Raw genomic sequence first — 15,000 nt, 5'->3', positions numbered from 1 at the left:
GAGCAAATTCATGGACTACACACACAACGACTTGTTTAAAGTGATAATGGCTTGTGTAGAAAAACTCCATTTTATTAATACAGCTGATATATTGTTACTTGGAGATCATCACCTATCCAGGCCCGAAGGTCACTCGAGGATAAGGGTTAATGAATGTAAGGTTATAGTATAGTAATCGTTAATGGTGTAAATTGAATAGAATTTGACTATTTATGGAGATGGCTCAACAAGAACTTGCTTATATTGATTTGAAGGCTATTTGCGAGCCTATCTTTGTTTTATCGTTATTTCCATGGCAGGTGCTCGTCTGAGCTCCAATCTCTGGTACCCCCCCCCTCGGCAATATTTCACAATAAACACTCATCTACTGAAACCACTGTCAATAATTTTCCCCACTCTTTATTTGTGCCTAAATCAAAACGTGGATTCCATGAGCAAAGTTTCTTTCTTAGAACTGCACGCCTGTGGAACTCTCTACTGCTTGCCTGTTTCCCTCCTGACTTCAACATGGATGTCTTCAAGTCCAACATAAACAAATTCCTGATGAACCGCTCCCTTAAGTAATGACACTTTATCAAATCTCCAATACTAACTATTACTACGATACTATCCCATTGATTACTGTACACAAAATAACCCTTATCCCTGAATGGATTCTGGGCCTTGATAAGTGGTGACCTCCATGTAAAAAAAAAAATTATGTTATATTCACCCGGAAAGCAGGCCAGCGGACAGTTCTGGGAAATAAACTTTGTTCATGGAATTTGCGTTTAGGTTTATGCAGAGATAGAGAGTGGAGAAAATTGTTGATAGTGTTTGTAGCTAGTCGAGTATTTTCTGTGAGATTGTCAAGGGGGACAATAGATTGGAGTTCAGGCGAGCTCTTGCTATGAAAATAACGATAGAGCAGAGAGAGGTTCGCAACGACTGAATATCCGTTGTTGTAACTGCACGAGTTTTTTTTTTAATCATGATTACACACCCAATTGAGTTTATTTATTTATAAAACTCAACAAGTGTCAGAAAATTCATAATTAGACATGAAATTATTCAGAATTGAAAAAAGATAATAGCACAATTGAATTTCGTTTAACTTTTTAAATTATATTTCGTTTCATTTCCAGTCCGCGTTTTTGTATTTGCTCCATAACAAGATGCGTTAATTTTTCTCATTTTACACCGTAGTCATGTGATTAAGTCTTGTGTCAAGAGCAGACTTTTTTTTTTTTATATTATTACATTTTCACCCCAAACAAGGCACATTGCCACTTTGGTGTAGGGGGCTACTATCAGGGGCAGCAACTGCTGGGGCACTATGTAGGGATTTGGGCAGCAAGAGATCGGTTCACGTTACACTTGAACTTCTGCATGTCAGTACAGTTAGGGAAGCAGGGACCTGGAATGGAATTCCAGAGTCTAGCGGTTCTGGGGAAGAAACTACTGGAGTAGAAAGATCTTTTACATCTAGGGATCTCTACTGTGTGGGGGTGGGATTTAGCTGCCTGTCGTGTTTGTTGATGGTGTCTACGTCGTAGGGACACAAGTGTCTGCAGTTCGTCAGAGCATTCACCATTAAAATACTTGTAGAACAGGCAGAGGGATGCAACGTTTCGTCGATGGGACAGAGGCTGAAGCTTAGATGCCAGTTCAGGGCCTATCAGATTGGCGACTCTCTTTTGAACCTTGTCTAGGAACGAGATACTAGCAGCAGATGTACCAGCCCAAATGTGACAGCAATACTCCATACATGGGCGAATGGTGGCCTTATAAAGGTACAGGATACTTTCAGGTGTCAGTAGTTTTCTAGCACGGTAGAGAGCGCCTACTGATGGAGACATATAGTACATGAGTTCCCATTAATAAAAAATGTTAAATGCGAAGATATTGTGATTTTTAGTAAACAAAATATTCGAGTAATTGTAAAAAAAGAAGCGTTTGTTTTCAACAACTTTATGTAATTCAACAAAGTTTTAACATTTCAAAAAAACATTAAGAACCAAAAACATAAGAAATTGTTAGGGGAAAAGATGCAACTACGTAAAAATGCAACGATAATTGCAAATGAACCAAATATCCTGAAATCTGGACTTTCGTAGGTTGAACAAAAAGCACGGCCCCCTAATGCTGACGACACTTGGTAAATTAAAATCGGGAAATCAGAATATAAGAAACGAAATACTTTTTTAATACTTTTTGACGCAAAAAATAAATAAATAAATAAAACGGACTTTTTTGCGTTTTTTTTAACCAATTTTTTACCGAAACGTTTTGCATTTAATGATAATTTTGTGATGTGCGTGTCATTTTCGTATTTCACAATACATGAAATAAAGTATATAAAATGTCATTAAAAATAATTAAATTGATTAAAATTCATTATTTTTGAGCAATTTTTTTTTAGAAAGATGAAAATCAAATTAATATAAAACTTTTGCTATTTTTATAGAATTTTAAATTTTGAATTTTCCAAAACCACACCATTTATCGCCATTTTTATCTCGATCAATAAAGCATTAAAATATTTTTAAAAATATTTTTGAACCCCCTAAATTGTTTCCGTCTAAATAAGATTTAGGATAATTTGCTATAAGAATATGAAAAAACATATTCTAATATAATTACCTGAATTCCAATTTTATATCACTCTACAGCTTTGTGTAGCAAAAAAAAAAAATAAATAAAATAATGATAGTTAAAAATTAAGTACGAAGACCTGGATAAACTATATTAATCCATTTATTTTAACGTTTCATTTGACGATTAAGTGTAGAGTTAAATTCTTATTTCATAATATATATGTATGTATATATATATATATATATATATATATATATATATATATATATATATATGCATACACACACACACACACACACACACATATATATATATATATATATATATATATATATTAAATTTTGTTTTTGAAATATCGTTACTCTCAATGTATACCGTTTTCGTTTAACGGGTATAGATTGCTATTTTAAAAACCATTCACCGTTAATTTTGAGTTAAGCTCAATGTATCTATTTAATAGGTGCAGAGCATATATAGTGTAACATTTTGTTAAAAATTCAAAGACTCACGTTTTCTTTTTATAACCTTCATTTATTTCCTGGATTTTTCCATTACAGCTGTTTCATTGATGAGTAGACAATTTTACGATTCATGTTTCCATAAAAATATCCTGTCCCCATCAATTTCTTCAGATGTTTATCCATTAGAATTTTACAACAAAAGGTATATTTTTAACATGCTGAACATCGTATTCAGGTAAAAAGATTTCCAAAGCCATGCCTCCTCACTGCCTCCATTTTTGGTGTTATGTGAAGATAGTTTTCCGTTTTAACCCGTAGTTTCGTATTTTTTCCCTTTCTCAATCATCATATAATTTTATATAATTTTATTTTTATATTTATGCGTGTTTCTTCTTTTAATGTTTTTTTTTTTGCTTGGTGTTTAAATTCATATTATTACCCGATCCTTCTGTTTAGAAGGGAGGTCACTCTCATGGTATCATTTTTTTTATATCTAGGATTACCTCCTTTGCATCTTTTTTGTTTCCTTATATTATACATTATTTTTTTTTCCTAATCTGCTCTAGTTCGTGAAATTAAATATCTGTTTCTGTACAAACACCCGTGGATTACATCTAGTCGTTTTTTTAATAATTTTTCTTCTGATATTAATATATTTTTTCTTTTGAGGAGTATGTATATTAGAATCTTACCGTATATTAATATCAAAAGAAAAATTCAACATGTTAAAAATATACCTTTTGTTGTAAAAATCTAATGGATAAACATCTGAAGAAGTTGGTGGGGACAGGATATTTTTATGGAAACATAAATCGTAAAATTGCCTACTCATCAATGAAACAGCTGTAATGGAAAAAATCCAGGAAATAAATGAAGGTTATAAAAAAGCAAACGTGAGTCTGCATTTTCAACAAAATTTTACACTATATATATATATATATATATATATATATATATATATATATATATATATATATATATATATATATATATAGGCTACCATTCGCCCCATGTATTGAGTATTGTTGTCATATTTGGGCTGGTGCATCTGCTACTAGTCTCTCGCTCCTAGACAATGTTCAAAAGAGAGTCGCCAACTTGAATGCTCCGACGAACTGCAAGCACTTGTACCCCCTCGACGTAAATACCCCGCCAAAGCCGACAAGCAGCAAAATTCTACCACTTCACAGTTGAGATACCTAGATGTAAGAGTAGTTTCTTCTCCAGAACCGCTAGACTTTGGAATTCCCTTCCGGGTTCCTGCTTCCCTAACTGTACTGACATGCAGAAGTTCAAGTGTAACGTGAACCGACATCTTGCTGCCCAACTCCCCACTTAGTACCCCTATAGCTTATGTCCCTGATAGTAGCCCCCTGCATCAAAGTTGCAATGCGCCTTGTTTGGGGTGAAAATGTAATAATATATATATATATGTATATATATATATATATATATGTATATATATATATATATATATATATATATATATATATATATATATATATATAGTTTTTTTCAAATATAATTGTTTTATTTTTAAAATATCACATTATTAAAAAAACAAACAAAAAAACAATATATATGCCGTTCCCCACTTAGGGCACCAAATGTGTAAGAAATAAAATTATTCCCAACTTTAATTATGCTTAAAGGGGCGTATAACTATATTTTTTCAATATATATATATATATATATATATATATATATATATATATATATATATATATATATATATATATATATATATATATATTGTTGCCTACATAACGTCGGAAATTAAGCAACGGAAAGACTGGCCAATTCCAGATGGGTGACCATTTTCGGAATGCTAAGCATCGTATGTGTTGAAAACAACTCCTGCATCTAGTATCACGGTTGGATCACCATAGGTGAATAAAAAAAAAATAAAAATGCCGATACAAATTATCGTAATTTTAGCAAAATGCGCAGTCACTTATCGATTTTCTTTTTTTTGTTTTTGGTATCGATTCTTCAAAGCATTTCCCATTTAGTTATATATTAGAAATATTGGGCTCACTAAAAGAAAATTATTAATTTATTTTTCAAAGATTTAAAAGTAGTGTTTTTCGCAAATATAATAAACTATATATTTTTTTTTGCTAATCTTAAAGATAATAATTATTAACATATTCCACGAGTTTCACTTCAAAACGCAAAAGATGAAAAATAGAACACATTCAAAATTCTGATTTTCAACCTTAAAATCTGATACGTGCGCAGTCGTTTTTTGTTTGTTTGTTTGTTTGATCTACAATCCTCACCCTTCCCACAATACAGTATATATATATATATATATATAATGAAAAACAAAGTACAGGATTATAAAGTTCATTCTTCACTTAATAATCGCCGAAAAATGTTGTATTGATTGGATAATTACTTGATTTTTGGTAGATTTTTAAAGAGAAGCTCCATAACAAAATACTTCCTCCTTTCATTTTGGCGTTCCTATTTTAAGTGAACGCATCTCTTCCGAAAGATTTCAGTAAAAAATTGTCGGAAAAATGAGAAAAATGAAATGAACGAACCGCTTTCAAAAGATTTCGGTAAAAAAAAAGTATTTAAACATATTTCGTTTCCTTTTTAAAGATTTCGCAATTTTAAGTTTCCAAGTGACGTTAACATCATGCGGTTTTCTATTCAACCTATGATTGCCAAATATTCTTACAATTACTCAAATGTTTTTAAGTTTGTTCTTTAGATCAAAGCAGTTTTATAAAAACATTGCAATTACTGACATGTTTTGCTTAAGAAAAATTACAATATCGTCACATATGACCTGTTTTGTGTAATTCGTAAGAATAATTGAACGTATCTCTTAATAATATAGAGTTATCTCCCTCAGCACAAGTATTTGACCACGTTTAAAATAAGTATAACTCTTTTAATAATAAAAGCAACAAAAAGAAAATATATTGTATTATCCTCATCTTGAGCGCTATTTGTACAACGTCTCAGTCGGATTGTCCTTCGACCGTCTTCAGGTTGTCTTTGGTTGTTGTTTAGAAAAGAAAAAAGGAAAGTTACTGGTTCGTAGATATTTTCGTATTCTGTGAATTAGTCTCTATTTTATCGTTATAATTTCAAAATTGTGAAAAGATTGGTTGACAAAGGGAAGGCAAATCTAATAAATTTTTGTTAGAGAAAAACAAACCTTGTACACCCTTAAAATTTCGATGATGAAAGGAAAATACCCCCCTTTCGATCTTCCAACAAAGTCAATGGGTAAAGTGGAATCGTTTATTGCAAAGGTATATCACCTAACACCTCCCTACTAATGACAACTTAAACACGAGAAACATATCCAAAAAAACCTTACTGCACACATTCACAAAGTATACACCCCAATTTTCCCCGGGAAGTAGATTGCACCCAAATATCTTATAAAAACCAATGTAATCTTGGCACCCGTTTCAATATCGATTCTTTCTTGGTCTGATAAAGTGTTGTCACTGAATTGGGACTCCACTGAAACATGTGTGCACATATGTAACTAATAATCTAATAATGTTTGTATAATAAACAGACTATATACCAGCTCTGTTCTACTTTGAACACTCTTTAATAATTACGTGGGTTTCATTGGATTTACATCTAGAAAACCAATCGATACAACCAGTAAATATATATATATGTATATGTGTGTGTGTGTGCGTGTGCGTGCGTGTGTGTGTGTGCGTGTGTGTGAATGAGTGCGTGTGTGAATGTGTGTGTGTGTGTGTGTGTGTGTTATATCTCACTTCTTTTGGAAATGGCGTACGATTATGAATATCTCCAGTATCAAATAATCCTTATACATTGTGAAATTTACTTTATGTATGAAAACCAAAGAGGGGAGATATAACATATGAAAAATAATTGGAATCAAGTCTCTCCTAGCTGTTATTTCAGATTCTTTGAAATCATAGCAACAAGATTTCGTCTCCCCTCAGAGGTTTTGGAGAAATATCAGACATTTTATAATGCGTATGCAAAACCAGGTAAACCAATGACTATGATTGAAACATTATGACTGTAAAAAAGTACAAAAAATAGGCTCTGGATGATGGAAGATCCTCTTAATGTGCGACCTTAAGGGCAAACGTCACATAGCACACTACATAACTCAGGTCATTATCTTTCCAACGAGCCTTCATTTGTTAAATTCTGATCAATAGTCGCTGAGATTTCGAACTTATAAAATTGCCCCGAAACGTCGTGTATCCATATATGGATATATCTATACTTGTAACCAAATTGAATATTGAAATGCTCATATCTTTGGTTCTATGGAAAGGAACTGCATGAACATTTTCAGGCTTTTTAAAGATTATAATACTATTCTTTGGTTAGAATTTTATAACAATTGGTAAAAAAAAAGAACCTATATTTTAAACCAATAAAATATGTCCAAATTTACACATATATATGTGTGTGTGTGTGTGTGTGTTTGTGTGTGTGTGTGTGTGTGTGTGTGTGTGTGTGTGTGTGTGTGTGTGTGTGGTGTCCTGCAGGCCAGCTTCAGTTTTGCTGCTTCGGTTGTCTCCCCTGTGGTCTTGCCTTGTTTTGGAATATATTAGTATTGAATCGTATTATTATGATTATTCGAATTACTATTTTCGTCCAGAGTGTTATTTTCTTAACGTTTCGGCCGATGTAACTACCGACCTTCCTAAAGTGCATCTTTTCAAGCCTGGGAATGTTTATTTCAAACTCGAGAATCTATACGGAATTTCGAACTGAACCTTTTTATTAAATCCACGGAGGTAGATTGTTCTCGTTCTGACAGTTATAGAAGAAAACATTTTTTAATTAATTACTGTATTATTCTTAATTTTTTATCTTTTGTACAGAGGATTGAACCTTCAACCTATCAAAGACTGAAAGAACAAGAATAATCTACTCTCCATGGATTAAATAAACGATTCAGTTTGAAATTCCGTGCAGATTTCCGAGTTGACATAAACGTGCTGGAGTTCGAAAAATTACACCTGAAAGAAGGTCGGAGATTACATCGACCGAAACGTTGTGAAAATAACAACCAAGGTGAGGATAGTAGTCCGAATACGGCAAATAATTCAGACTATTAATTCATCTTGCGATATCCATATGTACGTTTGAACTTTGTAAACTTCGAACAAATTACGCAATGTAAAAATAGTTTTTTTTCTCTTTGAATACATGAACGTTAACAACAACAACAACAACAACAACAACAACAGGTAAAATGTGTTTGTAATCTTTTTTTTCTGTCTTGTTATTCCTGTTTCTTGTGGCTGTATTCTTCCCAGAGTTCTTATTTTGTCCCCCCCACCTTTCAAGAATCTAGGGTACTATATATCCCCACTGTACAAAGAAGACCTAGATTGTCCTCAATAGAAGGTTCTCTAGTAAGCAAAAATAAATAAACCACTAATTTACTTTTCTTCTTCTTCTTCTTCTTCTTCTTCTTTTCGTCTTCTTTTTCTTCTTCTTCTTTTCGTCTTCTTTTTCTTATTCTTGTTCTTTTTCTTTATTGTCTTCTTCTTTTCTTTTTTATTGTTGTTCTTCTTATTATTATTATTCTTTCTTCTTCTTCTCGTCTTTTTTTTTCTTCTTCTTTTCGTCTTCTTCTTCTTCTTTGCTTCTTCTTTTTGTCTTCTTCTTTTTTTTACTCTTCTTTTCGTCTTCTTCTTCATTCGTCTTCTTTTTTTCTTCTTTTTTCTTCTTCTTTTCGTCTTCTTTTTTTCTTCTTCTTTTCGTCTTCTTTTTCTTCTTCTTCTTTTCGTCTTCTTCTTTTTCTTCTTTTTCTTTTTCTTCTTCTTGTTCTTTTTCTTTATTATTTTCTCCTTTTACTGTTTCTTCTTTTCTTTTGTTGTTGTTGTTGTTGTTGTTGTTGTTGTTCTTCTTCTTCTTCTTCTTCTTCTTCTTCTTCTTCTTCTTCTTCTTCTTCTTCTTCACTTCGTTACGTTACCCGGCCGAGTCAAGCAGCACCAATTTTTGGTAATTCCTCTTCTTTTATTTAGTTATTTTGATATATATATATATATATATATATATATATATATATATATATATATATATATATATGTGTGTGTGTGTGTGTGTGTGTGTGTGTGTGTGTGTGTGTGTGTGTAAAGGAAGGAAATAGCTGCGTTGTCTCAGACCTGCGCACACGGGGATTCCTGGCTGCCTCTTCGTGGATGCTTTTAGTTTCTCTCTATTTTCACGAAAGAAGTTGCGAAGAAAAAAAGTACCCTTCCCCTTCCCCATAAAAAAAGATATCCGTTTTCTTAAAAAGAAATTCTTCCAGGTTCTATGATCGGAGTCTTGGAAAGAAAAAGAGGAAGCTAGTGTGGCTTTCTTAAGGCCAGACGAACATGAACAATTCTGCGACTACCATACAAGATCCTGGGGTGGCCGTACCTGGTGCCACGCTTAGGCCGTATCTCAAGAGGAAGAAATCGTCTCTTGGAGAGACCAAAGTAGCCGTAGTCGGGGCCGGAGGCGTCGGAAAAAGCGGTACGTGTTACATTCAATGTTTCCTCATCTTAAAAACAAAACAAAACACTCACACAAGAAAATGTACGTACACGATTTGTCTGGCTTGTCTACCCCCCCACACACACACACTTCTCGTTTCTTGTTTGCGGGTGTGAAATTAGGACGGCATCGTGCATCGCGCGCATGCACGTTGAAAGAAGAATATAAGATTTGCGTTTTTCGATGTTTGCGACTTTTGAATCGGAAGAATCAGAAAGTTGTAACAAATTATTCAATATTAGAATTTCACATAACAAATACGCAGCCTCTCTATCTCCCTCTCTCCCTCTCTCTCTCCCTCTCTCTCTCTCTCTCTCTCTCTCTCTCTCTCTCAAATAAACACATCTTAGAAAACACTATAACATTATATAATGTCATCATTGTAAAGAAACGTCTACATGCAAATACATATATTTACCTTGAGTTAGTGGAGGAGGAGTCTTATCTCTGTACCCCCTCTGTCTGTCTGTCTGTCTGTCTGTCTGTCTGTCTGTCTGTCTGTCCCCCGCTCTCTCTCTCTCTCTCTCTCTCTCTCTCTCTCTCTCTCTCTCTATATATATATATATATATATATATATATATATATAAGGAATAAATGATAAGATGATCAACATCATGAATTTCGGAATATAGTTTTTTGTCATTTATTCTCTATATTGCTCTGTAATTACATTGAGCTTCTTAAATGAGGATTGGTATATATTATAATAATATCATAAGAAAATATATTTCTACAGAAATATATATATATATATATATATATATATATATATATATATATATATATATATAGTGGAAATAGTAATTAATAAAAACTGAAGAAAGTGCTCAATACTGTTGTAGAGCAAATATGCGTTGAGGAAGCTACAGATGGCCAAAAAAAAACGGCAGAATAGCTGAAACAATAATGTAACTTAACAGAAAGATACGGTAATATATATATATATATATATATATATATATATATATATATATATATATATATATATATATATATATATATATATATCTTTTGGATTGTTTATATTATTTCAACCTCGGGGATTTTGCTTAAATCTTAAATCATTACAAGTTGTTTTAATCGACAGGACAATAATATTATCCTACTGATCGATTGAAACAGCTTGTAATGATTTAAGCAAACTTCCCGAGGTTGAAATAATATAAACATATTTTGCTCTACTAACGTATTGGGCACATTTTCCCTGTTTTTTACCATATATATATATATATATATATATATATATATATATATATATATATATATATATATATATATATATATATATGGAGGTATATTTGGTAAAAAAAAAAAGAAAACAGATAACAATTTTTTTTTTACTTGAATTGTCTGAAGAGATCGCAAAGAGAATATTGTCCTGTCGATTAAAACAATTTGTAATTATTTCAGAAAAAAAAAAAAAAACGAGGTCGAAACAATAAAACCCTTTTCTTAAAGGTAAAAAACACATTTGTGGTAGTGATGATCTCGATATTTTAGGTTAACTAGTAGTTAAAAATCGATACATATTATTATTTTATTATGACGAGCGCCAGTGAAAGTGTTTGCTTTTTACCAAAATTCGTTTTTAGTATTATTAGCAACAGTGGAAGATTTTGTGCTTAACAAAATGAAATAAAAAAGGTTAGAGGAATCGTTTTTGGTATTGGAAAATATGCACAATTTTTTTTTATACTGATCCCAATACCCCAGAAAGTTACAAATTTTACAATTCCCGATTCAGATAAATCGTCCCAACACTAATATATATATATTAATAAATGAACTTAGAACCAATATTTTTATTCTAATTTTTTTTATTTACATATATACATACGCATCTATTAATCTACCTATCCATCTATCTATTAATATCTAGCTCAATGCCTAGTGGAGAAAAAATTAAAAGTAAAAGAAAAAGCAACCAAAAAACTTAGCCTAATCTCATTGTTTATGGAAAAATTAAGCCCCTAAAACTCAGCGCTAACAACAAATCAGTGTACGATCGTTTCTGAGGCGACATAATTTTTGTTTCACTTGAATATAGTCTCATCATCCGCACCGGGATTAGACATGATTAACACCAAAGTGTGGTTACACCAAAATATTATACAGCAAATAATGGTTACAAAGAGGAAAAACCAACTGATTTATACAGCTTTGTATGTTTATATGTTTATATGTAAAATACTCGAAGCTTCTTTAGACTATGAGTCAATCAATCCATCTATATACAGAGATAGATAGATAGATAGATAGATAGATAGATGGAATAATAACAAAAGTTTCTAGAAACACATTAAATTTCTTGATCTTAAGTTTTACAAGAATATATTTGTGCATATAGATATTGCATATCTCTTTCTATACATATATTTGTATAATGTATGTGTATATTTCCAATTTTCTTAACAGTTTGTTCAAGCTGGGGATGGGACATCCTATCGGATGCCAAACATTCACTCGTTAATTATATGAATATGTGTTCATATATATATATATATATATATATATATATATATATATATATGTGTGTGTGTGTGTGTGTGTGTGTTTATGGTAATATATATATATATATATAATTAATATATTAATATAATAATTATATATATATATATATATATATATATATATATATATATATATATATATATAATTACAATAATAATTTTTAATACCTACAGATACTAGTGTTTTATCCTTTCTGGAATCATCAGTACAGGGTGACACGATTACTATCGGTCGGGAGATTCGAACCCTGTCCCGAAGCCATCTCTGACTCCATTAGCGAGGAACAAACCTCACGGCCAATCTCAACCGCGAGAAATATAATTGAAATTCTAACATTTTTTTTTTTTTTAATGTTGTAACATGTAGCCATAGTGATCTAATGATTATAACATTATGAACTTTGCATGCGAGCTTAGGTGACCGACTTTCTATTTTAACTTTAAAGTGCTCAACAATAAAAACCGAGTTTCTTATATATATATATATATATATATATATATATATATATATATATATATATATATATATATATATATATATATATATATATATATATATGAGCAAACAGTTAATAAAATATGTTAAAAACACTTTGGAATGAGTTAAAAACATATTTAATCTGAAAAGGAAACACTAGATAAATGGATAGTCCTTAATCCGTGGAGTTTCGAAGAAATACTTTCCTTCTCATCAGAGGGTAGGAATTAGCAAAATGCGGAATCGGATTTTGCATGCAAAAGTATTTGATGAAACAACGAATAAGTCAAAGATCTTACTTGAAAACAAAAATAAGTTAAGCAGAGGGAATATGGTAAAGAAAAAGGTGATTACACATTAATGGATAGTCTGGTGGAAAATAAAAAATCCAGTGACGGTAAAACCCAAATGTAAAACTCCAAGAAAGTTAAAAGAATTTCCATTTGTACAAGTAAAATCCAAGGAAATCCCGTAATTGGAAGAATTTATATATATATATATATATATATATATATATATATATATATATATATATATATATATATATATAATTTAAAGGAGATTAGAACAATAGTCTAAAGAGCAGAGTGTATTTTAATGTAATAGTAAAATTACTAGTTTAATTAAAATACAGGGAAAGAAAAAGTGCTCGTTGTAATTTAGATATATAATAAGCTCGATAGGTAAATATCCTAGAGCTAATTTAATATCTAGTAATGTGATTGATAATTTAAAAAAACAAATTAGAATTAAATTAAAATCCGTTTCATAAGAAGGAACAACAACAAAATCAATAATTTGTACGATCGTTTCGGAAAACAATGTTTTTTATTGTGGTAGACATTAAGCTACGGACAATAATTTTTACATATAGTGTTTTTAACAAACAAAGTTTCCTCATCGGCAAATATTGGGAAGGGTTTTTATTATATGTAAAAGACACCATAAATAAACCTAGCATTAAAAGTAAGGCAGATGTATCTGGAAAAAATTAAAATAAAGGTATGGATTTAACTTGATAAGAAAATTAATATGGGTTAAAGATAGAAATAAAACAGAGTAAAATTATAAATCTAAATTTAGTTTAAGTACAATATTATAATAATATGTTTCTAATAAAACTCATAGACACATACACATATATATATACACATATACACGCATACACACATACATACATATATACATAAATACACATACATATATATATATAAAAATACACACACACATATATATATATATATATATATATATATATATATATATATATATATATATATATATATATATAAAATATACATACAAATATTTACCTTTTAATTTTTCGCCTTTTGAAATCAGGAACTAAGGTCAAAGCACTCATATGGATGTTTGTTATAGCTTTTCAGCTTATGAAATGATAAATTTTCAAAAGGAACGCTAATGGAATATATATATATATATATAAAATTTTATATATATATATATATATATAAAATTTTATATATATTGCATGTGTACTGTATATATATATATATATATATATATATATATATATATATATATATATATATGTATGTATATATGTTATGTATGCATATAAATTGTTTGTTTGTTTGTTTGTTTGTTTGTTTTAATTAATTTTGGAAAGCGAATAAAAATGTATTATCATTATATTAATTGTTTATGTATGTTGTTATTAGTAGTTTTGGTTGAATTGTTGCTTCCAAAACAGTGACAGTCGTCAAAAATTAAAATTGCCCAAGTCTGGAAGGATTTCTCGTTCACTGACCGATGACAGAAAAGAGAAAATACAATATCCGAATAAATACTACACTTTAACGTTAATATGATTCTGAAAAGTTAAACAAAAAAAAGAATTAAATAAACCAGAAAGAAAGAAAATTGTAAAATCGCCAGATAGTTAGCATTCGAGCAATCTTAAAGATAAAGAAGTGAAATTTAATTATCTACCGACCTGTATACTTTTAACGTGCTAAAACTTTATTTTCGTTTTTTATTTCAGTGGGTTTTTTTTGTTTGTTTTTTTTACATACGCTACCTTGAAGCGTGAAACAATGGTTGCATGTTGCTTAACTTGGGTTTGATACTCGGACTTAGGGTTATGGTAGAATAAGATATTTTGTTTAAAGCTTTTCAAGAATTAATCCCCACCCCACAACAACTAGGTGAAAAGTGGTCATTTATTTTTTTTCCTCGTGTGTGCAAAAATCACTTTGCACGCAATAACATTTTATAAATAAAAAAAAAAACTTAAAAAGAGTTTTAACAAATGAACCATACACTGCGTTTTGTATAAGGCGTTTGTTTTTGTTCTGTTTTTGCCATTTCTCAGCTGTTAACTATTCTGCACTTTTACTGAATGAGTAAATACTTATGGCAGAAAAATTAGAAAACGACCTTCAGTCTATTGAGGAATCGGGCAGTTAGTGGATGGTATCATTGGATGCT

General features: G+C 30.6%; 1 protein-coding gene and 1 long non-coding RNA gene across 2 annotated transcripts in view; both read left to right on the top strand.

The window, feature by feature from the left end:
• Positions 1–8,614, top strand: part of LOC145240057 (uncharacterized) — a 28,094-nt gene extending 19,480 nt beyond the window's left edge. The window contains exon 3 of the long non-coding RNA XR_013862478.1: positions 7,892–8,614. This is a non-coding gene — a long non-coding RNA (uncharacterized LOC145240057). The remainder of the gene's footprint in view (positions 1–7,891) is intronic.
• Positions 8,615–9,106: 492 nt separating this feature from the next.
• LOC145240056 (ras-related and estrogen-regulated growth inhibitor-like) overlaps positions 9,107–15,000 on the top strand; it is a 157,888-nt gene continuing 151,994 nt past the window's right edge. The window contains exon 1 of the mRNA XM_080103678.1: positions 9,107–9,539. Within this exon, the coding sequence (XP_079959804.1) occupies positions 9,398–9,539 (142 nt within the window). The 5' untranslated portion in view covers positions 9,107–9,397. The remainder of the gene's footprint in view (positions 9,540–15,000) is intronic.

This window comes from Euprymna scolopes, chromosome 19 (genome assembly GCF_053919585.1).
Source record: "Euprymna scolopes isolate OS-2025 chromosome 19, ASM5391958v1, whole genome shotgun sequence".
NCBI lineage: Eukaryota > Metazoa > Mollusca > Cephalopoda > Sepiida > Sepiolidae > Euprymna > Euprymna scolopes.
This window is presented reverse-complemented; position numbering and strand designations above follow the sequence as displayed.